Consider the following 25687-nt stretch of genomic DNA (forward strand, 5'->3'; position numbering starts at 1 on the left):
AAGGTGAAGCTCCATCCAGAGATGGGAGTTGTAGTTATGTTGACGACCCTCCTGTCCTGTGCACCAACAGCAATTCTTGTATATTCGTCCGTGAATTGTTCTGTGAATTGTTTCTGTAATTTATGTTTGTAGCATGGCCCAAGCAGAGGGTCACCCCTTTGAGTCTGGTCTGCTTGAGGTTTCTTCCTCAGAGGGAGTTTTTCCTTACCACTGTTGCTCTGGGGGTTGGTAAGGTTAGACCTTACTTGTGTGAAGCACACTGAGGCAACTCTGTTGTGATTCGGTGCTATATAAAGGAAAATAAACTGAAAAAATTGAAATGCTCCTTTTATACCCAATCATGAGTGTCCTCAGTTCCAAAACACTTACTGAGTGTTGTTAGAAGGAAAGGTGATGTAACACAGTGGTAAACATACCACTGTCCCAGCTTTTTTGAAACATGTTGCAGGCATCCATTTCAAAATGAGCAAATATTCCCACAAAAACGATCAAGTTTATCAATTTGAACATTAAATATCGTGTCTTTGTGGTCTATTCAATTGAATCTAGGTTGAAGAGGATTTGCAAATCATTGTATTCTGTTTTTATTTATATTTTACACAACATTCCAACTTCAGTGGAATTGGGGTTGTGTAAAATATAGGTGTTACATCACCTATATATATATATATATATGAGTGTGTGTGTGTGTGTGTGTGCGTGTGTGTGTGTGTGTGTGTGAGACTCATGGTTGTAAATAATTCCAGGCTTGTTTGTATTAAGGAAAGTTGCTGTGTATATTTGCTTTCCCCATGCACAATCTCTCCAACAGCAAATTTATTTGTGGTCACTTTACAACAGGCCAACTTAGAGCTGCCTAGGCTTTGCTGACCTCAACAGTACTCCATGTTGTATGTGTGCACGGTCCACTGTGCACATCTATAAGAGTTCCCCATCTCCCAGAGGGCCTCACACTGTAACTAAGCCTCATGCATTAATAACCAAACACCAAGAGCCACACAGTTACTTCTGGACAACAAATAATCTATCAAAATGTCTTCCCAAATACAATCAAGATATCCTCTGTCTCTGCCAGTGAAGCAGCATTCAGCACATAGCCTCATGCTGAGATCATGCAATGGTCCAGATGGTTCCAACACAGAGAAAAACTGAAATCAGTCTGTAGCAGCCAGCATGAATTTGGAATGAGCAGTGGAATCCCAAACTGCCTGATGTGTCTCCATTCTACTCCTGTGAAGATGTTTAACTTTCCAAAGAAGTCAGCAGCGAAGGCAGCAATGTGAGCACCATCTTGGTGTAGGTGTGCCATGTGGCAAGAGTATGGCCTGGTCTAACCCCTACTTTGAGACCATCCGTAGTACTGAGGAGAAAAAATATAACAGATGATGCAGTCATGCTCAGTGTGGCCCCAACACAAGAGAGTCATGAACTGCAGAATCTCACTTCAGTGAACTGCAAGATCTGTCAACAACAAACAGGAAAGTCTATCACCTGAAGCCACCCTGGCAGAAGTTTTTTTTTTTTTTTTTCCACCATTTTTCAGAGAATATGAATGATAAAAAAAAAAAAAAATCTCACTCATGGTTAGTGGTTGGGTGAAGCCATTTATTGTCAAACAACTGCATTTACACTTTTTAAATCATAATGACAACAGAAACTACCCAAATAACCCTGGTCAAAGGTTTACATACCCCTGTTCTGAGTACTGTGCATTCCTCCTTTAACATCATTGACAGCTTGGAGTCTTTGGGGTAGTTGTGGACAAGGCTCTCTGATGGTAAAGCTGCCAATGAATATGTCTTGGACTTTATTTACATCAATTATGAAGAAATACAAACAGTATGGCACTCTACGGTAAATCTGCATGGACTAGACAGTTCTCAAAAACTGAGTGACTGGGCAAGGAGAAGAAGAAAGCCACCCAGACAACCAAAAATAAGTTTTATATATATACGAGGTCTGTTAGAAAAGTATCCGACCTTTTTATTTTTTTCAAAAACTTGATGGATTTGAATCATGTGTGCTTGCATGAGCAAACCTTGAACCTTCGTGCGCATGCATGATTTTTTTTCACGCCTGTCGGTTGCGTCATTTGCTTGTAAGCAGCCTTTGTGTGAGGATGGGTGGAGTCTCTCATCGTTTTTTCTTTGCAAGGAAATGGCGGAATGACTAGAGCAGTGCGACTGCATCAAATTTTGCCAGAAACTGGGCGACAGCCAGGTGGAAACCATTCGGATTATTCAGACGGCTTTCGGTGACGATCCTCTGGGCATCACACAGATTAACGAGTGGTACAACCGGTTTAAAGACAGCCGCACAATGGTGGAGAGCGCACCACGCTCCGGTCGACCATCAACATGCTGAAACGACCAGATCATTTCCAAAGTGAACACTGTGATGATGTGGGACCATCGTGTGACTATCCGAGAAATTGTGGAAGAGGTGGACATCAGCACTTTTTCGGCACATTCCACTAGGACAGAAGATTTTGCCATGAAAAGAGTTGCAGCGAAATTCATGCCGATGGCTTTTGCACGAAGCTGATGGCGGAACAAAAGCACCTCCGTGTTGAAGTCTCACAGGACATGCTGTGACATGCTCACCTCATCCACAATTTCTCAGATAGTCACACGACTGAAAAGCCACCGAAAGCCATCTGAATCTTCCGAATGGTGGAAGAGCTGGGCATGTCACAACATGTCCTGTGAGACTTCATCACGGAGGCGCTTTTGCTGCGCCATCAGCTTCACGCCGATGAATTTCGCTGCAACTCTTTCCATGGCAAAATCTTCTGTCATAGTGGAATGTGCCGAAAAAGTGCTGATGTCCACCTCTTCCGCAATTTCTCGGATAGTCACACGACAGTCCCACATCACCACAGCGTTCACTTTGGAAATGATCTGGTCGTTTCAGCATGTTGATGGCCACCCGGAGTGTGGTGCGCTGTCCACCATTGTGCGGCCGTCTTTAAACCGGTTGTACCACTCGTTAATCTATGTGATGCCCATAGGATCGTCACTGAAAGCCGTCTGAATAATCCGAATGGTTTCCACCTGCCTGTTGCCCAGTTTCTGGCAAAATTTGATGCAGTCGCGCTGCTCCAGTCGTTCCGCCATTTCCTTGCAAAGAAAAAATGACGAGAGACTCCACCCATCTTCACACAAAGGCTGCTTACAAGCAAATGATGCAACCGACAGGCGTGAAAAAAATCATGCATGCACACGAAGGTTCAAGGTTGGCTCATGCAAGCACACGTGATTGAAATCCATCAGGTTTTTGAAAAAAATAAAAAGGTCGGATACTTTTCTAACAGACCTCATATATATATACACACTAAGGGTGTGTGCATGTATTTGTATTGAATCATTTCGGTACGGGACGTTCGGTTCGGTACAGGGCTGTTCACAGGTGAGTTCGCGTTCAGTGTGTTTACATTCAGTGTTGACAACTTGGTGACTTTCTCGCTCAATCTGGTGATTTTCCAAACCCTCTTGATGACTTATTTTCTCAAACCGACTAGTGACAAATCTAGTTACTTTTCCTGGTGTTACCGGAGACTTTTCTGAAAGTCTCTGTTGTCACAGAGCGGCAGCGCGTCTCTCCCTCCTCCGCTGTCTGCAGAAGCCTGTAAAGCGCTGAGCAGAGGGATATCTGTGCTCTCAAACCTCACTCGGACTTGCTCAGCCTACTGACCTTGTTTGCTGTGCTGTGATTAAATAGTCCCCAGACTTTGAGAAGCCCTGGCCTTGAGAAGTTATTTTATTTTAATAAATGATGGCCAATTTTAATACCAAAATAAATAAACAAACCAAGAATCAAGTTTATTTGTGGTTCTAAATATTTTTAAGGTGGTTTTACTCACTTTTGCCTCTCCCACAATGCTTTTTTTTCCCCAAAACTTTATTTAAAAAGATATATTAACAAACATTAAACAAACAGTTAAGGCCACAATAACATTCATTGTGTTATTACAAATAGAAAGATATAGAAAATAAAATAAATTATACAAACGCAAAGGGATTCTTTAACATTAATTCTCTTAAAAAAATCATAGAGTGTGACAGTTTTGGACAAGTTCATTTTTCTGGCAAAAAAAAAATATGAAGGTTGAATAAAACTGAACAGGGCTTCATGCTGAAACTGTTGTACTGCGCTTTACTTATGGAAAGGTTTTGTTAAAAGCTGTTTACTAGGAATTTATTTTTTATAATAGTTCATACATTTGTTGTTTATTTGAGAACATTATATTTAACTTACAACCCCAATTCCAATGAAGTTAGGACATTGTGTAAAATGTAAATAAAAACAAAATACAATGATTTGCAAATCCTCTTCAACCTATATTCAATTGAATACACCACAAAGACAAGATATTTAATGTTCAAAGTGATAAACTTTATCGTTTTTGTGGGAATATTTGCTCATTTTGAAATGGATGCCTGCAACACTTTTCAAAAAAGCTGGTACAGTGGTATGTTTACCACTGTGTTACATCACCTTTCCTTCTAACAACACTCAATAAGCATTTGGGAACTGAGGACACTAATTGTTGAAGCTTTGTAGGTGGAATTCTTTCCCATTCTTGCTTGATGTATGACTTCAGTTTTTCAACAGTCCGAGGTCTCCGTTGTTGTATTTTGCACTTCATAATGCGCCACACATTTTCAATGGGCGACAGGTCTGGACTGCAGGCAGGCCAGTCTAGTACCCGCACTCTTTTACTACGAAGCCGCGTTGTTGTAACACGTGCAGAATGTGGCTTGGCATTGTCTTGCTGAAATAAGCAGGGATGTCACTGAAAAAGACGTTGCTTTGATGGCAGCATGTGTTGCTCCAAAACCTGGATGTACCTTTCAGCATTGATGGTGCCATCACAGATGTAACACAGTGGTAAACATACCACTGTTCCAGCTTTTTAGAAATGTGTTGTAGGCATCCATTTCAAAATGAGCAAATATATGCACAAAAACAATAAAGTTTATCAGTTTGAACATTAAATATCTTGTCTTTGTGGTGTATTCAATTGAATATAGGTTGAAGAGGATTTGCAAATCATTGTATTCTGTTTTTATTTACATGCACTGTTTCTTTCTCTTTTTGCTCTGTATGCACCACTCTGCATTTAATCATTAGTGATTGATCGCTGCTCTTTTCCACAGCATGTCTTTTTCCTGATTCTCTCCCCTCAGCCCCAACCAGTCCCAGCAGAAGAAGTCCCTCCATGAGCCTGGTTCTGCTGGAGGTTTCTTCCTGTTAAAAGGGAGTTTTTCCTTCCCACTGTCGCCAAGTGCTTGCTCATAGGGGGTCGTTTTGACCGTTGGGGTTTTTCTGTAATTATTGTATGGCTTTTACCTTACAATATAAAGAGCCTTGGGGCAACTGTTTGTTGTGATTTGGTGCTATATAAATAAAATTGATTTGATTTGATTTGATTTCACACAATGTCCCAACTTCATTGGAATTGGGGTTGTATTACCAGGCAGCACTTTGCAATTATTTTATTTTCGTTTTATAATGTCACAATAAATTGTTGGTTTAAACAACAAGCAAATTTTGGTTTTGCATTTTGTTCCCATACTGTACGAAAAATGAACCAAATCGTGACCTCAAAACCGAGGTACGTATCGAACCGTGATTTTTGTGTATAGTTACACCCGTAATATATAGTGTATATGAGAGGGAACTGAATCACTGTCACAAGAGTTGAAAAGTCCACTGTGACTATGCCAATAACAACAAAGTTACACTGGTGTACTAGCTCCTTATCCACCGAGCTACCTGCTCTACCTCAGTATACAAACCAATTTTTTTTTTCTTTACCCTCACGATGTAAACATGTTTATTTGTGCTCTAAAGTTGGGTCTTCACTTGGTTTTGGAACAAGGAAGACTAGTCGCTTCCACATTTGCCTGACTTAACCTGACCAAATGTTGGGGCTTGAAGGTTAGAGGACTCCAGCAGCTGAAGAAGGTCGAGGGGCCACCTATGTTACACCTTAGTACTTTTCACATTGGTACTTTTGAGATGTACGTATGGACTTATTGCCTGCTTGGGTGGTTCCCTTCCAGGATTCAAGGTGGTTTCTGTGGTGTCGTGGATGCGGAATGCACAGCACCAGCTGGATCCCAGACCTGACCTGACCCACTGAATGACCTGACCCACTGAATGACCTGACCTGACCCACTGAATGAAATTTCACTTCTGGTAAAAGTCTGCTAGTCCACAGTCTTCAACATCTGTCCACATGATAAATCTAAAACCAATGGAGTGATTTATATTTTCTTTTGGCAGCAACATCTCATTTCAATAATTTAAGAACAGAGAAATGCATTTTTAAAGAACAAATTATGCAAAACAGGGCAACACACATGAGAATAGGAACAGCTTTACTGACGTGCTGCACAGTGACCGCTTTCCTGCTTCTCCAAACCCTGACACCATATTTCTGCCTATTTTCTCCAATTCCATCTGGAAAAATGTAAAATCCCAAATGCATCCCCTTAGTTGCCTGCAGTCTTGTGTCCCTGCACTTCTCCCTGGAGACTCTGAACCCAATGCCTGTTCTGCTGCTGTGCTGCAAAGAGAGAAGGTAAGAAAAGATTTCACTGGCTGCTAAACATCAGTCAAGCAACAGAGGTGTGATTGAGGCTCACCTGAAGCCCTCACATGCTGCACCACCCAGCTGAGCCCGGGGTGCAAAAGTGTCGCTCACTTCCTTCATGTCTATCATCTAGCATGTGTGGCAGGTGTCACCTGGGGAAAAAATAACTTTCTGTGTGTACAAAATAGGAATATTGTCTTCAAATAATGTGAACTCAAATTACTAATTTGTACAGACATATTTCTGATTTTATACTCTTGAATTACAACTAATTGTTCATTTTTTTTCTTCCACTGACACACTCATGCAGCTGATTGGATTTAAAAGTTTCAAGCAGCCAGCACAGGAGGGCAGAGCAATGTCATCACACCTGGTGCAGTGCCAATTAAGCATTCATTTTAGGAGATGACTCATTGTGCACCTATGTCACCATCATATTGTTCTCAAACGCTGAATAAACCAACTGATTAAGAAATATTTCAGTGACTCAAATTGCTTAAAATTGACTACTGAAGGTTTTGTTAAGCTGTATCAAAAAAAAAAAAAAAGAGAACACAATGGTAAAATACCCTCAGACGTATGAGCATTGTATTCTTTAGAATTTGCAGTTGTTTAATTAATTATTAAGATCTTATTGGCTGTTGGTACATGTTTGCAGGGGTGGTGGCCAAGTGGTTAATGCACTTGGTTTTAGTGCAGAAGGTTCCGGGTTCAAATCCCACCCCTTCCACATTTCTCCATGTAATGTGGAGTTGCATCAGGAAGGGCATCCGGCGTAAAACCTGTGCCAATTCAACATGCAGATCCACCTTGGATTTGCTGTGGCGACCCCGAGTGCAAACAAGGGAGCAGCCAAAGGGACTTACTTATAGTTGGTACATGTTCAATAAAGCCCCTCTATCAATCAATCAATAACAAAACAATATTTATTTATTTATTTATTTATTTTACAGCATCTGCAGGAGACCTTGCATGTGTGCATATATGAGCTTTTGAGAAGAGCATAAGTTGTGCAAATCAAGGAATATTTATAGATTACGCTCTGTGTATTTGGAGGTACTTATGAGACAAATTTAACTCCATAGAAAGTTAGCTTTGAGTTAGCTGAAGTTAGCGTGCATGCCAACATCCACAAATTGTCTCATAAATTAATTCAGAGGTGTTATTTGGTTCCAAAACAGCGTCTTCATTTTTAGAAGTGTTTATTTCTTGCTAGCTTTGACATAAGATATGAGAAAGGTGTTATTTCTAACCAAAAAGGAGAGGTTAGCAGCTAGTGAATCCAGGAAGTAACATCACCATGCTAACATCTGCCAAATGTTTTGCTAATCTTTCCAGAGGTGTTATCAGGTTAGAAAAACAGCATTTCCAGTTTTAGAAGTGTTTATTTCACACTAACCTTTACATAATATATGGGTAAGGTGTTATTTCTAGCAAAAAATTAAGCAAACTTTGCAGCTAGCGGCACAAGAAAGTGAGCAACCACGCTAATGTCCACGAGATCATACCATAAAATTAGGCACAGAATGTGACTTTTTAACCTCTTATGCCATGTTCACACCGGGCACGACCAGACACCACAAATTCACTTTGGTTGCGTGGCGACGGACGCGCCGCCATCGCCTGGTGTGTCGCTCTGCTTTCGCTGCAAAAATTTGCCCCAGTGCATCATCAAATAGGAAGAGCTTCCATTCTGCTCGCCGGCTCCAGTTGTGTCAAGTTAACATGACGGACCTTGATCACACGGAGCGAGTTGTTGTGGAAAGCTGACAAACTTCATGAGATGTTCCCAATTCGGGGAGTGTCATCATTTGCTGTAGGAGCTGCGTCTGGATGACGGCCACTTTCAGCAGTCCTTCTGCCTCTGCAGGACCCAGTTTGAGGACCTCCTGTCCCTTTCACGCGCGCACATGTAAACAATTTAAAAAAAAACTCTGCTCCCCCTGCTGCTCCTCCAAAAACTCTGTCATAATTGTGTTTAGAAACCAGTCACCATTTGCTTTATTATACATCTGTGTAGTTAATAAGTAAAATAATCTTCATGGACGATTCGCTCGCGCGCATGTTAAAAAACTCCGCTGCTTGCTGTGGGGCTGCTGCTCGCTCTTCCCCAAAAAACTCTGTCATAATTATGTTTAGAAACCAGTCACCATTTGCTTTATTATACATCTGTGTAGTTAATAAGTAAAATAATCTTCATGGACGATTCGCTCATGCGCGCATGTAAAAAAAGTACAAATAAAAGAAACTCCGCTCCCGCTGCTGTGGTGCTGCTGCTTGCTCTTCTCCCAAACTCTGTCATAATTGCAAAATAAAGGACAAAAGGGACATAAGTCCTGCTCACAGGCTGGCTACCAGAGACAGGACATGTTCACATCCAATTCAGTCAAACTCCAGTCATCTCCACATCACTACATATTCAGTCCCTGTTTGGTCATCGCAGCGTGAAAAGACAAAAAAGTTCAGATTTTGCAACTTGGGGAGGAGGGCAACGCGACGTGACGCAATATCGCGCCAATCGCTCAAAATCGTGTCACTCGCGTCACTTCATTCGCGTCCATCACGTCGCGCTGCGGGGCTCGGAGCCAAAAAATGCGTCCTTCCATAGGGATTACATGGCAACCTGTCGCTGCAGTCGCTCACGTCACGCCCGGTGTGAACGCGGCATTAAAATAGGTCAAAATTAGCCATCTTTGAACTTGTCCAAGGTCTGTATCCCAAGAATGTTCCCTGTGAATTTCAAGACTCTGGCAGTAATAGAACTGGACTTATGCTGAGCACAGACGGATGGACAAAAAGCCTTCGCAATACTTGATGACCATATCTGATGGCCTCAGGTAAAAACTATAATGTATAGAGCTATCCACCTTTACAGTGGAGAGGAGCAGAGAAGGATTTTCATACAACAAATCAGATCAAATCCAGGCTTTTACCTCCCATGTACTTTTTGGCAAACTGTAGCTGAAAATTCATGTCGCCTTTTGAAGGAAACCGTTCTCCCTACCACTCCACCATGAAGCTGTAGAACTTTTGATCCAACAGTTAAAACTTGCACTTTGCATAGTTTCTCCAGTCACATTCACAGAAACATATAATTCTTCTAGTTTTGCCATTGGTTGCCTCATCCAGACAGAATTGCCATACAGTACCATACTGTTTGTATTTCTTAATGACTGATGCAACTGAAGTTTAAAAAATAATCAGTGATTTGCAAATGTTCATGTACCCATTGCCTGATTTGATGAAAGACATCTGGAAAACTGACAATTTAGTTATATTTAACTGAAAGGATTGCATACTTATACACATCATTGTTTTGTATTTTATACTTTTAGGCTTTGTGTGAGCAGTGGTCCACCCTCTCGTCGTTTTTTTATTTCGAATAAATGTCTGAACGATTTGGAGCTTTGCTGCATCATATTTTTTTCCAGAAACTGTGAGAGACCTCCAGGTGGACATCGTTCGGAAAATTAATATGGCTTTCAGGGACGATTTTCATCTGACTAGCACAGGAAATGCAGAAGACGTGGACTTCAGCACTTTTTCGGCACATTGAGACAGACGTGCGGAGGAGTTCCGCCGCGATTAGCCGCGATTCACTAATTATCACCTCGTTTCTAAAACTGCACTCCAGTCATCATCTATCTCAGCGACAGATATGTGAAACTTTGTACAACAATAATTTCCACATAAATTCTGCATTATTTCATCATAAAAGACAGAGCAAGCGATCAGAGGACTGCAGCTACACGGGCTGTTAGCTGTTGCGCTCACTGTGCCTCCGTCATTTCAAAGCGTCACAGATTATTGCCTTGTTTCTGCTTAAAATGGTTTTGTTTCTGCTTAAAACTGACTTAAGAATGATTTAAGAGGTTTTTCCTTAATAATCCCATTAATCTATTTGATCACTTTAGGCAAAGAGACTTCATCTCACAGGTGCTGCTGTGGTTGTAAATGATGCATGCGCAGTGGAGGCAGGGTGGGCCAGTTTTTAGGCAGGGACTGTTTGGTCTGCAACAATGGTAGAGCTGCTTTCACTCTATAATAGCATGTATTTTACTCTATTTAGACTGGCATCAAATGTTATTTCGGCAGAATATATTTTACACTGTAAAATTTACTGTGTGTATTTAATGTACATTAAAGCAATGCATCCAAAACAAATGTTTCACTGATTGTTTTGAGCATAAAAAAACCCAAAACAAACAAACAAACAAAAAAGCAATTTGAGATTTCTGATGTCCACCAAGGGTTGACAAGGACTCAAAATAACAGATATGTGATTCGCATCATGACCCGACCTTTACCTGGATCCAGATACCAACACAATGCAACCATTACATACTGATCCAGAATGGTCCAACTGATCAAGATGTTGCAATCTGATATTTAGCTAATTCACAATTTGAAACAAAATAGTGTCTTCCTTATCTTGATTTTACATTGTGATGTACATGATGTGATGGTGATGTAGCCATGAAGTAGCTTTGACGTAATCCTTAAAAGTCTATAAAGTGAAATCTTGATCCAATTCTGGATCTGGATCCAGATCACCTCCAAAATGTAATGGAGTCTTCCAAGGCCTAATGCCAAAGTGTGGTGAAAATTTTATGAAAATCTGTTAAATAGTTTTGAGGTAATCCTCAAAATCCTACAAAGTGAAGTGTACAAATTGAAATCCTAATCTAGAATCTGGATCACTTCCAAAATTCAGTGGTGTCTTCCAGGGCCTAATATCTATCTATGGTGCAAATTTGGTGAGAATATTTGAAGTACTTTTGACATAATCATTAAAAGCCCATAAAAAGTGAAATCTTGATCCAGAATCCGGATCCGGATCTAGTTCACCTCTGTCTGTCATGCCCTAATAACTATCTCTGGTGAAAATTTTGTCAAAATCTCTGCAATAGTTTTGACATAATCCTGCTAACAGACAGACAGACAAATAAATTAACGCTGATGGGTTTATTATATCCGTGGTGGACATAAAAATATACCACTATAAAATTTTATGTTCAGTATAGTTTGAAATAAAAGATCATTAGGTTTTGTTTCAGAACAGTAGCTCACCTGAAACAGTTGTTTTATCAAGTTCTGAAATTATTGAAACAGTGAATCACTTTCTGAAACAATGGGTTCCTTTAGTATTCTTGAAGAAAATGTGCATTTAATTCTTGCCAGTCTTTTGGAATACAGAACACTTTACTCACTGTATTTGTTTACTCAATGTATTTTGCTTTTCAAACATTTCAGTTTCAACTGTTCTCAAAAGTGACTGGTTAATTTGGTTCAATGGTCAAAGAAGCAAGGTTTCTGAAACTGGAATGGGTGGAATCTTTTGAGAGGCCTGGAAAACTGAAATTCACTATGCCTATAGTAACATGTTTCCATAAATTTTCATTTAAAATGATACACAAAATCCAAATGTAAGTCCTAATATAAAATTCAGTCATAAATTGATAGTAATTTTGTGTGGAATGTAATGCAATTCGTCAATAATGGCCTAAGTCATATTTTCCAAAATATGAGTTAGGCCATTATTTCAGGAAGGTAACGACCAGTGATGCCGATAACGCGTTACTCTAATCTGACCACTTTTTTAGTAACGAGTAATCTAACGCGTTAATCTTTCCAAATCAGTAATCAGATTAAAGTTACTTCTCCAAGTCACTGTGCGTTACTATTATTTTTGCATTATGGGTCAATAGCAGCATTAAACTTGGTCCGTGGGCAGGAGGTCGGGGTTCGACGGAATTGCCCACTTTAAGCGGGTTGTGAGCTTTTCATCCGCGGTTTTCTGCAGCAGCTTGTCCTCACCTCTTAAAGCACAGTGACAGAAGCACACCTGCACTGAGCTTTACAAAGACATTTTTATGCTTTTTTTTCTCCGAGCCGCTCCACATCTGCTGCTAAAAACAGCTGATCCTCCGCGACGCGTCAACAACTAACACTATTTTCCACTCAAATGCACCTAAACTCTCTTTCTGAGGACCACATGATGTGAAAACGCAATAAAACTTTCTTACCTGTAAATCTGGTCATGTTTTCTGCATAAATTAAATTAAATTAAATTAAATTAGAAAGGTCTTGTCTCAGAGTGATGCTGAAAAACTAATTCATGCATTTATTTCCTCTAGGCTGGACTATTGTAATTCATTATTATCAGGTTGTCCTAAAAGTTCCCTGAAAAGCCTTCAGTTAATTCAAAATGCTGCAGCTAGAGTACTGACAGGGACTAGAAGGAGAGAGCATATCTCACCCATATTGGCCTCTCTTCATTGGCTTCCTGTTAATTCTAGAATAGAATTTAAAATTCTTCTTCTTACTTATAAGGTTTTGAATAATCAGGTCCCATCTTATCTTAGGGACCTCATAGTACCATATCACCCAATAGAGCGCTTCGCTCTCAGACTGCAGGCTTACTTGTAGTTCCTAGGGTTTGTAAGAGTAGAATGGGAGGCAGAGCCTTCAGCTTTCAGGCTCCTCTCCTGTGGAACCAGCTCCCAATTCGGATCAGGGAGACAGACACCCTCTCTACTTTTAAGATTAGGCTTAAAACTTTCCTTTTTGCTAAAGCTTATAGTTAGGGCTGGATCAGGTGACCCTGAACCATCCCTTAGTTATGCTGCTATAGACTTAGACTGCTGGGGGGTTCCCATGATGCACTGAGTGTTTCTTTCTCTTTTTGCTCTGTATGCACCACTCTGCATTTAATCATTAGTGACTGATCTCTGCTCCCCTCCACAGCATGTCTTTTTCCTGGTTCTCTCCCTCAGCCCCAACCAGTCCCAGCAGAAGACTGCCCCTCCCTGAGCCTGGTTCTGCTGGAGGTTTCTTCCTGTTAAAAGGGAGTTTTTCCTTCCCACTGTCACCAAGTGCTTGCTCACAGGGGGTCGTTTTGACCGTTGGGGTTTTTACGTAATTATTGTATGGCCTTGCCTTACAATATAAAGTGCCTTGCGGCAACTGTTTGTTGTGATTTGGCGCTATATAAATAAAATTGATTTGATTTGATTTGATAAATAAATGTTATCCATTCTTTGTGCTCAAACACCAAAGCAGGGGTGAATCCAGATGGAATGGGGGCGTGGGGCAGGGATGTGCCCCCCCATAACACCCCTAGATTAAAGGTCCAGTTTTGAAGCCTTTTTTTACTACAACTACTAATACTACTTAATAATAATTTCGACAAATAAAATGTTTAGAGAGAATTTAAATGTTAGAAAAATGTTAGAAATAATTTAATAGTTACATTTATAAACAATGTAGGTTAGAAATTGCAAGTTTTACTGTTACAGTGCTGTCAACAGTTAAATATGAGGTCAAGAAAGAGGTCTTTATTTTACTTTTTATAAAACAAGTATTTATTTTCATTGAAGGTAAGAAAGGGTGACTATAAAGTGAGTTTTGGCAAAACAAGTATCAATGTCATGTTGAGGCGGCAGAGGGTTGTTGTCGGCAGCTGGGGAAAGTAACTAAAAAAGTAACTAGTAATCTAACTTAGTTACTTTTCCAATTGAGTAATCAGTAAAGTAACTAAGTTACTTTTTCAAGGAGTAATCGGTAATCAGTAATTGGATTACTTTTTCAAAGTAACTGTGGCAACACTGGTAATGACATCATAAAAATAAAAGCATACTTCAATTGCAATACAAAAATAAACTTTTAAGACTTCATGAAATACTGTCAAATAGTTGCAAAATAATTAAAGAATCATATGGCTGGATATGACTGAACCTACAGTATAGTAAAAAAACAGCAAAGAATAAAGTGAAGGCCGCCATAATGATGTTGCAGAGCGTTAGCACCTGTCTCGGTTGCCATAGAGACAGACTACAGCGACTGAGTCAATGCAATGAGTGAGTGGGTGATATTTACTGACAAAGTTGTCTGCTCCACAGGTCCACTGAAAAGGCATCATTACAAAAGTAAAGTCAGGAGATGTTTCACCAACAAATTGGATCAATAAGGAAACACATTGCACAGTTTTGTATTCACTCTTATTTTTTGGGGTTGCATCAAAGAACACCAGCCAACAGCATCACATTAATGTTTTAAGAAGCTGAACTTTCACCTGTTGTAGCTACAAATCAACTTGTGAATTTCAGAGGCGGTGCACAGTCTTCACTGCTTTGCTCAGATGTTGAAGGATAACTGATGATTTAATGATTTTCTCAACTGATGGCAATTTGATATATTGGCGGATGTTGTGCCTGTAGCTACTATAACGATGAAATCCATTACCTTCCCACCACAGTGATTTATGTCGGGTAGGATCCCAGTGAGAAGTGTAGAGTACATTTAGCTCCTCTCCCCATGTGAACTACTCCGCTGAATACTTTTAAGTGACTACTCAGAAATGAATAGGCTAAGGTTTTTTGGCTGGAAAAACTCACTTGGGTGATAGGGATTTGCTTCAGCTGTTTACGGCAGCTATGGCACACCAACATATACTAATGGATGGACAAAACAACCGCAAAAGATGAAAAAAATCCAATTAAGTACACTGACATCAAAGAGACTGCTTGCAGATACTGTGATTAAAGGCAGATATCAAGATGGAGGTAGGACATGCAAGTTAATATCCCTGTTTGTCCTCTTTGCAGCACCTCTCAAGCTTGGATGGGATGACCATTCAAGGACATTCACAGAGTTGTCCTGAAGCCACTCCTTTGATATCTTGGCTGTGTGCTGAGGGTTATTGTTCTGCTGAAAGACGAACCGTTGCCCCAGTCTGAGGTCAAGAGCGCTCTGGAGCAGGTTTTCATCCAGGATGTCTCTGTACATTACTGCATTCATCTTTTCCTCAATCATGACTAGTCTCCCAGTTCCTATTGCTGAAAAACATCCCCATAGCATGATGCTGTCACCACCATGCACCTGGTTTCCTCCAAACATGATGCCTGGCATTCACGCCAAAGAGTTCAGTCTTTGTCTCATCAGACATGAGAATTGTGTTTCTCATGGTCTGAGACTCCTTCAGGTGCCTTTTGACAAACTCCAGGCAGGCCCCCATGTGCCTTTTACTAAGGAGTGGCTTCAGTCTGGCCACTGTACCATGCAGGCCTTGGTGGATTGCTGCATATATGGTTGTCCTCCTGAAAGGTTCTCCTCTCTCCGCAGAGAAATGCTGGAGCTCTGACAGAGTGACCATCTGGTTGTTTGTCACCTCGCTCATTAAGGCCCTTCTCCTTGATCACTCACTTTAGATGGACAGCCAGCTCTAGGAAGAGTCCTGGTGGATCTGAACTCTTTCCATTTATGGATGATGGAGGCCACTGTGCTCACTGGGACCTTTAAAGCAGCACAATTTTTTGTACCCTTTTCCAGATTTGTGCCTTTAGACAATCCTGTCTCAGAGGTCTACAGACAATTCCTTTGACTTCATGCTTGGTTTGTGCTCTGACATTCACTGTCAACTGTGGGACCTTATATGTAGACAGGTGCCTTTCCTAATCATATCCAATCAAGTGACTTTACCCCAAGTGGACTCCAATTAAGCTGTAGTAACATCTCAAGGATGATCAGTGGAAACAGGATAATCTGAGCTCAATTTTGACCTTCATGGCAAAGGCTGGGTTGTGAATACTTAGGTACATGTGGTTTCTTTTTTTTTTTTTTTTTTTTTTGTGAATACTTTCCATATTCATTGTAGTTAGAAGATACACCCTTAACTTGGTAGATAGCAAGATAGTTAAGATAAATAGGTAGCTAGGTAGACTGCTAGATAATAGCTACAGAGAGAGTGAGAAAGAGTGAGAGAACGAGAGGAATCTGCTTTCTTAGCAGATTTAAACCAGTATCACTCAACTTTCAACTGTTGTAAGCTCAATTGAAAGTTGACTACTCAAAATTTATTTGGTTTTGACTGCTTTGAAAGTTGTGTACCAGTGAGAGTTTGATTTAAAATGATTTTAAAATTCTTAAAATATGTTTTTAAAGTTCTCACTCTCACCAATATGTGTCTATGATGAATTGGGGTATTCTGTCATTGTGCTGTGGGATTTTTAAGCTGTTGCAACATTCCCTTTTTTAACTGTCATAAATTTAGACATACAGTGAGGAAAATAAGTATTTGAACACCCTGCGGTTTTGCAAGTTCTCCCACTTAGAAATCATAGAGGCGTCTGAAATTTTCATCTTAGGTGCATGTCCACTGTGAGAGACATAATCTAAAAAAAAACAAAACAAAAAAAAAAAATCCGGAAATCACAATGTATGATTTTTTTAATAATTTATTTGTATGTTACTGCTGCAAATAAGTATTACAACACCTACCAACCAGCAAGAATTCTGGCTCTCACAGACCTGTTAATTTTTCTTTAAGAAGCCCTCTTATTCTGCACTCTTTACCTGTATTAACTGCACCTTTTTGAACTTGTTACCTGTATAAAAAACACCTGTTCACACAACAGTTATGATTATTTATTAGAAAGTGGAAGAAACACAAGATGACTGTCAATCTCCCTCGGTCTGGGATTCCATGCAAGATCTCACTTTGTGGGATAAGGATGATTCTGAGAAAGCTCAGAACTACACAGGAGGACCTGGTCAATGACCTGAAGAGAGCTGGGACCACAGTCACAAAGATTACATTAGTAACACATGATGCTGTCATGGTTTAAAATCCTGCAGGGCAGCAAGGTCCCCCTGCTCAAGCCAGCACATGTCCAGGCCCATTTGAAGTTCACCAGTGACCATCTGGATGATCCAGAAGAGGCATGGGAGAAGGTCATGTGGTCAGATGAGACCAGAATAGAGCTTTTGGGAATGAACTCCACTTACCATGTTTAGAGGATGAGAACAACCCCAAGAAAACCATCCCAACCGTGAAGCATGGGGGTGGTGCTCTTCTGCAAAGGGGACAGGACTACTGCACCGTATTGAAGGGAGGATGGATGGGGTCATATATAGTGAGATTTTGGCAAACAACCTCCTTCCCTCAGTAAGAGCATTGAAGATGGGTCATGGATAGGTCTTCCAGCATGACAATGACCCCAAACACACAGCCAGGGCAACTTAGGAGGGGCTCCGTAAGAAGCATTTCAAGGTCCTGGAGTGGCCTGGCCAGTCTCCAGACATGAACTCAATAGAAAATCTTTGGAGGGAGCTGAAACTCCAAATCTGAAAGATCTACAGAAGATGTGTATGGAGGAGTGGACCAAAATCCCTGCTGCAGTGTGTGAAAACTTGGTCAAGAACGACAGGAAATGTTTGACCTCTGTAATTGCAAACAAAGGCTACTGTACCAAATATTAACATTGATTTTCACAGGTGTTCAAATACTTATTTGCATCAGTAATACACAAATAAATGATTAAAAAATCATACATTGTGATTTCTGGATTTTTTTTTTTTTAGATTATGTCGCTCACAGTGGACATGTACCTAAGATGAAAATTTCAGACCCCTCCATGATTTCTAAGTGGGAGAACTTGCAAAACCGCAGGGTGTTCAAATACTTATTTTCCTCACTGTATTTTGGTAATGCTTTGTATTTCTGTGGAGGATGTAACAGTGTTGTACACACCATAATATCACTAGAGGGTTAAATGGACTGCATTTATAGGGTTTCCAGAAGCAGCAGAGTATTGCTGAAGTTTTACTATTATTATGTTACAATAAGGCACCATTTGTTATTGTACACATCACATTACATGCCTGGTGTGTTATGTCATCAAACCATACGCTCGATCATATTTTGAGGCAACCATGATCTTGACACACCAGATTTCTTACAGTTATAGACCATGTCTTTCAAGGATTCATATCTATGAATTCGGATTTAAGTGAGTCAAACCCTTGGCATACATATTTAAAATGAATTTCAAGTGGCTTCATTTATTCTAATGTGTTTTAAGATTGTTTGAACCAATGGCCAACTGTTTCAAAGTGGATATGAACCATCCATATCCATTTCCTAAACCTGCTTATTCCAGTTAAGTGTCATGGGGTCTATCAATCAATCAATCAATTTTATTTATATAGCGCCAAATCACAACAAGTTGCCCCAAGGTGCTTTATATTGTAAGGCAAGGCCATACAATAATTACGTAAAAACCCCAACGGTCAAAACGACCCCCTGTGAGCAAGCACTTGGCGACAGTGGGAAGGAAAAACTCCCTTTTAACAGGAAGAAACCTCCAGCAGAACCAGGCTCAGGGAGGGGCAGTCTTCTGCTAAGACTGGTTGGGGCTGAGGGAGAGAACCAGGAAAAAGACATGCTGTGGAGGGGAGCAGAGTTCAATCACTAATGATTAAATGCAGATTGGTGCATAAAGAGCAAAAACCCCCCAGCAGTCTAAGTCTATAGCAGCATAACTAAGGGATGGTTCAGGGTCACCTGATCCAGCCCTAACTATAAGCTTTAGCAAAAAGGAAAGTTTTAAGCCTAATCTTAAAAGTAGAGAGGGTGTCTGTCTCCCTGATCTGAATTGGGAGCTGGTTCCACAGGAGAGGAGCCTGAAAGCTGAAGGCTCTGCCTCCCATTCTACTCTTACAAACCCTAGGAACTACAAGTAAGCCTGCAGTCTGAGAGCGAAGCGCTCTATTGGGGTGATATGGTACTATGAGGTCCCTAAGATAAGATGGGACCTGATTATTCAAAACTTTATAAGTAAGAAGAAGAATTTTTAATTCTATTCTAGAATTAACAGAGAGCCAATGAACAGAGGCCAATATGGGTGAGATATGCTCTCTCCTTCTAGTCCCCGTCAGTACTCTAGCTGCAGCATTTTGAATTAACTGAAGGCTTTTCAGGGAACTTTTAGGACAACCTGATAATAATGAATTACAATAGTCCAGCCTAGAGGAAATAAATGCATGAATTAGTTTTTCAGCATCACTCTGAGACAAGACCTTTCTAATTTTAGAGATATTGCGTAAATGCAAAAAAGCAGTCCTACATATTTGTTTAATATGCGCATTGAATGAAATATCCTGATCAAAAATGACTCCAAGATTTCTCACAGTATTACTAGAGGTCAGGGTAATGCCATCCAGAGTAAGGATCTGGTTAGACACCATGTTTCTAAGATTTGTGGGGCCAAGTACAATAACTTCAGTTTTATCTGAGTTTAAAAGCAGGAAATTAGAGATCATCCATGTCTTTATGTCTGTAAGACAATCCTGCAGTTTAGCTAATTGGTGTGTGTCCTCTGGCTTCATGGATAGATAAAGCTGGGTATCATCTGCGTAACAATGAAAATTTAAGCAATGCCGTCTAATAATACTGCCTAAGGGAAGCATGTATAAAGTGAATAAAATTGGTCCTAGCACAGAACCTTGTGGAACTCCATAATTAACCTTAGTCTGTGAAGAAGATTCCCCATGTACATGAACAAATTGTAATCTATTAGATAAATATGACTCAAACCACCGCAGCGCAGTGCCTTTAATACCTATGGCATGCTCTAATCTCTGTAATAAAATTTTATGGTCAACAGTATCAAAAGCAGCACTGAGGTCTAACAGAACAAGCACAGAGATGAGTCCACTGTCTGAGGCCATAAGAAGATCATTTGTAACCTTCACTAATGCTGTTTCTGTACTATGATGAATTCTAAAACCTGACTGAAACTCTTCTCTCTGTTGATGGTTTGGATGAAGTAACTAATGAAAATAACGCAGACAGAACAATCTGAGAGAAAGAGTCTAACCAAATACCAGCATCACTGAAAGCAGCCAAAGATAACGATATGTCTTTGGGATGGTTATGAGTAATTTTTTCTCTAATAGTTAACTCTGACTCTTTGCTGACTCTTTGTCAGCCTGGCTACAGTGCTGAAAAGAAACCTGGGGTTGTTCTTCTTTTCTTCAATTAGTGATGAGTAGCAAGATGTCCTAGCTTTATGGAGGGCTTTTTTTATAGAGCAACAGACTCTTTTTCCAGGCTAAGTGAAGCTCTTCTAAATTAGTGAGACGCCATTTCCTCTCCAACTTATGGGTTATCTGCTTTAAGCTGCGAGTTTGTGAGTTATACCACAGAGTCAGGCACTTCTGATTTAAAGCTCTCTTTTTCAGAGGTGCTACAGCATCCAAAGTTGTCTTCAATGAGGATGTAAAACTATTGACGAGATACTCTATCTCACTTACAGAGTTTAGGTAGCTACTCTGCACTGTGTTGGTATATGGCATTAGAGAACATAAAGAAGGAATCATATCCTTAAACCTAGTTACAGTGCTTTCTGAAAGACTTCTAGTGTAATGAAAATTATTCCCCACTGCTGGGTAGTCCATCCGAGTAAATGTAAATGTTATTAAGAAATGATCAGACAGAAGGGAGTTTTCAGGGAACACTGTTAAGTCTTCAATTTCCATACCATAAGTCAGAACAAGATCTAAGATATGATTAAAGTGGTGGGTGGACTCATTTACATTTTGAGCAAAGCCAATTGAGTCTAATAATAGATTAAATGCAGTGTTGAGGCTGTCATTCTCAGCATCTGTGTGGATGTTAAAATCGCCCACTATAATTATCTTATCTGAGCTAAGCACTAAGTCAGACAAAAGGTCTGAAAATTCACAGAGAAACTCACAGTAACGACCAGGTGGACGATAGATAATAACAAATAAAACTGGTTTTTGGGACTTCCAATTTGGATGGACAAGACTAAGAGTCAAGCTTTCAAATGAATTAAAGCTCTGTCTGGGTTTTTGATTAATTAATAAGCTGGAATGGAAGATTGCTGCTAATCCTCCGCCTCGGCCCGTGCTATGAGCATTCTGGCAGTTAGTGTGACTCTGGGGTGTTGACTCATTTAAACTAACATATTCATCCTGCTGTAACCAGGTTTCTGTAAGGCAGAATAAATCAATATGTTGATCAATTATTATATCATTTACTAACAGGGACTTAGAAGAGAGAGACCTAATGTTTAATAGACCACATTTAACTGTTTTAGTCTGTGGTGCAGTTGAAGGTGCTATATTATTTTTTCTTTTTGAATTTTTATGCTTAAATAGATTTTTGGTGGTGTGGGAGCAGGCACCGTCTCTATGGGGATGGGGTAATGAGGGGATGGCAGGGGGAGAGAAGCTGCAGAGAGGTGTGTAAGACTACAACTCTGCTTCCTGGTCCCAACCCTGGATAGTCACGGTTTGGAGGATTTAAGAAAATTGGCCAGATTTCTAGAAATGAGAGCTGCTCCATCCAAAGTGGGATGGATGCCGTCTCTCCTAACAAGACCAGGTTTTCCCCAGAAGCTTTGCCAATTATCTATGAAGCCCACCTCATATTTTGGACAGCCAGCAATTCAAGGAGAACATGCGGCTAAACATGTCACTCCCGGTCCGATTGGGTAGGGGCCCAGAGAAAACTACAGAGTCCGACATTGTTTTTGCAAAGTTACACACCGATTCAATGTTAATTTTAGTGACCTCCGATTGGCGTAACCGGGTGTCATTACTGCCGACGTGAATTACAATCTTACCAAATTTACGCTTAGCCTTAGCCAGCAGTTTCAAATTTCCTTCAATGTCACCTGCTCTGGCCCCCGGAAGACAATTGACTATGGTTGCTGGTGTCGCTAACTTCACATTTCTCAAAACAGAGTCGCCAATAACCAGAGTTTGATCCTCGGCGGGTGTGTCGTCGAGTGGCGAAAAACGGTTAGAAATGTGAACGGGTTGGCGGTGTACACGGGGCTTCTGTTTAGAACTACGCTTCCTCCTCTCAGTCACCCAGTCGGCCTGCTTTCCCGGCTGCTCGGGATCTGCCAGAGGGAAACTAACGGCAGCTAAGCTACCTTGGTCCGCACCGACTACAGGGGCCTGGCTAGCTGTAGAATTTTCCACGGTGCGGAGCCGAGTCTCCAATTCGCCCAGCCTGGCCTCCAAAGCTACGAATAAGCTACACTTATTACAAGTACCATTACTGCTAAAGGAGGCTGAGGAATAACTAAACATTTCACACCCAGAGCAGAAAAGTGCAGGAGAGACAGGAGAAGCCGCCATGCTAAACCGGCTAAGAGCTAGTAGCTGCGCTAAGCTAGTGGATTCCTAAAAACACACAAAGTGAATAATGTGTAAATAATTTAGAGGTGATTCAGCAGAGGGAGTGCTTTAGTTAAGGCATGTGAAGATTACACTGTGAAACAAAGCGTTATCTAGTTAACTAGATCAATCTAACTGCGCAGATTAAACAGCTAACAGATACAGCAAAACACCGCTGTGCTCCGGAACAGGAAGTGATACAATACCGCAGTGAGAGCCAACCACCAGTAGAGGCAAGCAAGAGCTCGCAATCAGGGTCTATCCCTGTAATCACTTGGCAAGAGGTGACGTACACCCTGAACAGATCATGGGTACAAACCACTCATTCGAAATGATTATTTTTGCCTAGATTCAGATTGTTCCTCACAAAACACTTTGATTTGAAATGCATTAATGCTTCAAATGTGTTATAAATTAGTGCACACCTATGGCAACTGGTTTTAACTGGTTTCAAAGTTGATGAATTTAATTATTTATTTCTTCGTTTTGGACTGTGCCGCAAAGGTGGGTTTATGATTTGCTCTAAAATCCTTTTTAAATGTTTTTAATGTGCTTCCAGCTTGTTTAAAAGAAACTACAAACAATTAAAATAGATTTAAAGTGCCTTATTTCAATTAATTTGACTTGGACTGGCTTTAAGCTGTTGAACACCAATGACAGCTTGATTTAAAATGCATCAAATGCGTTTCAAACTGACATAACCAAAGGCAATTTGTTTTAAAGTGGATTTAAAGTAGATTTAAAGTGGTGTAATTTGAAATAATTTGGCTTTGACTGTTGGCCTAATGAACACCAATGACAGTCTGATTTGCATTGAATATGTGTTAAACTGCTTCAAACCACTGACGAGACCTGAAATAGATGCGAAGTGTCTGATTCTGAAATTATTCATTTATGATTTATGAGTTGTTGTTTTTTTGTACACAGTGACTTTGAAATGAAATACTTTTCAACATCTTGAAATTTTATTAACTTGTTTGAAAAAGATATTTCATGTTATACTTTCTAATGTGGCTAAATTTGATTTAATGAATGATGATTTAAAGTTTTTGATGCTTTAAATTGGTTTTAAACTATAGTTTTGATTAGTTTTAGTTGGTTTTGTGCAAATCTAAATCAGGTTTTAATCAGTATAGTGGATTTATATTAGGACAATGGCAATACATGGAACTGACTATATTCTTCAGTAAGATAAAGTTTTTCTTTGCCCAAACTCCCATCTGACAGCTGCTTCATAGTGGCCTGATTTGGATTATTACTCTTCAAGTTTATGCACCAACGGTTCTGAGGCAATTTAATGGATTATGTGTGGGGGGGAACTGATTCTAGACCTGCTTTGATTCGCTGTTTTGCTCCTCTCGCTCACACAGACACAGCCGACTATTAAAATGTGCCTGATGGTCGGTGGAAAGAAAACAGCCCTCAACGGAGAGCAGAGATCATCCGTGTGGATGCGCCGATCAAAGATTGTTCCACCAATTATATCCACGAGCCACAACAGGAAACACTGCCACAAGTTATTAACGTGGCAGGCTGTGCGTCACTTGCATTTGCGCAAGAAAAAAAAAAAAAAAAAATCTTGTGGCTACTTGCAGATCGAATTAAAGAGCCGCTTATTAAGGTAATTAGTGTGATGTTAGAAGAGGGATGGATCGAGATGAGGCGCATTTTCTACTTCACAGACTCACAATGTATTGAACAAAATATATGATTGGCCAATCGGCTGCACAGATGATCGTGTGGATGCTGAAGCGCACTGATACGCAGACTCAGTGAGTTAATGTCATTATTCACGCAAGCTGGACCTTTACTCGGATGTGTTTTAATTGCAGTTCATCGTCTCATCAATCATGCCACGGATCATTAATCATATCAGGACCAGTTCTGAAGTGCAACATAGACAACTTGTGTATTTGAATGTGCGCGGCCTGCGTTATTACGCATGGGAAAAAAAAAAAGACAAAACTTCACCCTGGCACCAGCACACATCTTTAATAAACCAAACACACTTGTCAGACAAATCGGCACAACTTTCTTTCGAGATTATCTGTGAAATCATGCCAGTACCTGACACCGGAGATTTTCTCTGTGCTGTGGCGCTTATATCGCGGTCCGTCAGCAAGCTGGAGTCCAACCGTCGATCCAAGCGGCAGGTGTCTACAACCAACGCCAGAAATCCTCCCGAGCGCGGATACAATCCAAAAAATCCATTCACAGCCTTTAAAACTTTTTTTCTTTTTTAAATCGTGCGTCCGCCGTGCGGGAACGCAGCAAAAAAAAAAAAAAAAAAAAAAAACGAAAAAAAAAACGAAAAAAAAAAAAAAAAACAGCGCACCAGTGATCGCGTTATTAATTATTTTCTTTTTTTAAAAACGCTGTTTCAGTCCATATGCGCTGTTTTGCATATTTAATCCCCGATAACTGACTCCTGCCAAGATGCACGCGCTGGTTTGCGCATCCTTTTTGCTCCAAGTTTCTCCGGAGAAATAAGTAGCGCACACTCTAAAATGACGCAAATCAGCGACAGCCTTGGCGTGTTAGTCACACAGAAAAGTCATCCATTAAAAAATATAAATAAATAAAAACCAAGAACCCCATCTGAAGCATTTCCAGACAGCAAGTGGTGAGATATTGTGGCTGTGAGTTGCTCCTCCACCTCTCTCTCCTCTCTCTCCTCGGCGGACTGTGGGAGGAGGTGGGGCTCTCATCCACCGCAGCAACTTCACACTCAACATCACATTATGCTCGGGCTGTCTACCAAGAAACTGTCTGATTCCTGCCCTTTTAGAGGATCTCATCAAACTGGGTCACCCAAAAATAGAGAAACGAACCTCATTAACAGCGCGCCAGCCGCGCGCCCCCAACGTGCTTCTCGCTGCAACCAAAAAGGGGGGGAGGTAAAACATAAATAAATAAAACCATGGTGAACACACACACTGCAAATTGTACACATTAAATTCGATGTAACAGGTACATTTACTTGTTGATCTGGTGCGCTGGGGAACGAGCGCACCTAAAACTGGAAGCTGGTTGCGCCGCTGTTTATTCATTTGGCGCCACCCTCAGGCGGTTCGAAAAAAAAGAAGGGAAGTT

At 40.5% G+C, this 25687-nt stretch overlaps 1 protein-coding gene across 2 annotated transcripts in view; it reads right to left on the reverse strand.

Annotated features, from left to right (window-relative positions):
* Window positions 1-25425, reverse strand: part of pcdh1a (protocadherin 1a) — a 475329-nt gene extending 449904 nt beyond the window's left edge. Inside the window, exon 1 of one of the 2 annotated variants that reach the window (XM_034178790.1) lies at window positions 25188-25425. In XM_034178790.1, the coding sequence (XP_034034681.1) occupies window positions 25188-25392 (205 nt within the window). In that variant the 5' untranslated portion in view covers window positions 25393-25425. Of the gene's footprint in view, window positions 1-24661; window positions 24833-25187 lie in introns of those variants that run through there. The other variant, XM_034178791.1, reaches the window with a different exon arrangement.
* Window positions 25426-25687: the final 262 nt, after the last annotated feature.

The sequence above is a fragment of the Thalassophryne amazonica genome, chromosome 9 (assembly GCF_902500255.1).
Source record: "Thalassophryne amazonica chromosome 9, fThaAma1.1, whole genome shotgun sequence".
NCBI lineage: Eukaryota > Metazoa > Chordata > Actinopteri > Batrachoidiformes > Batrachoididae > Thalassophryne > Thalassophryne amazonica.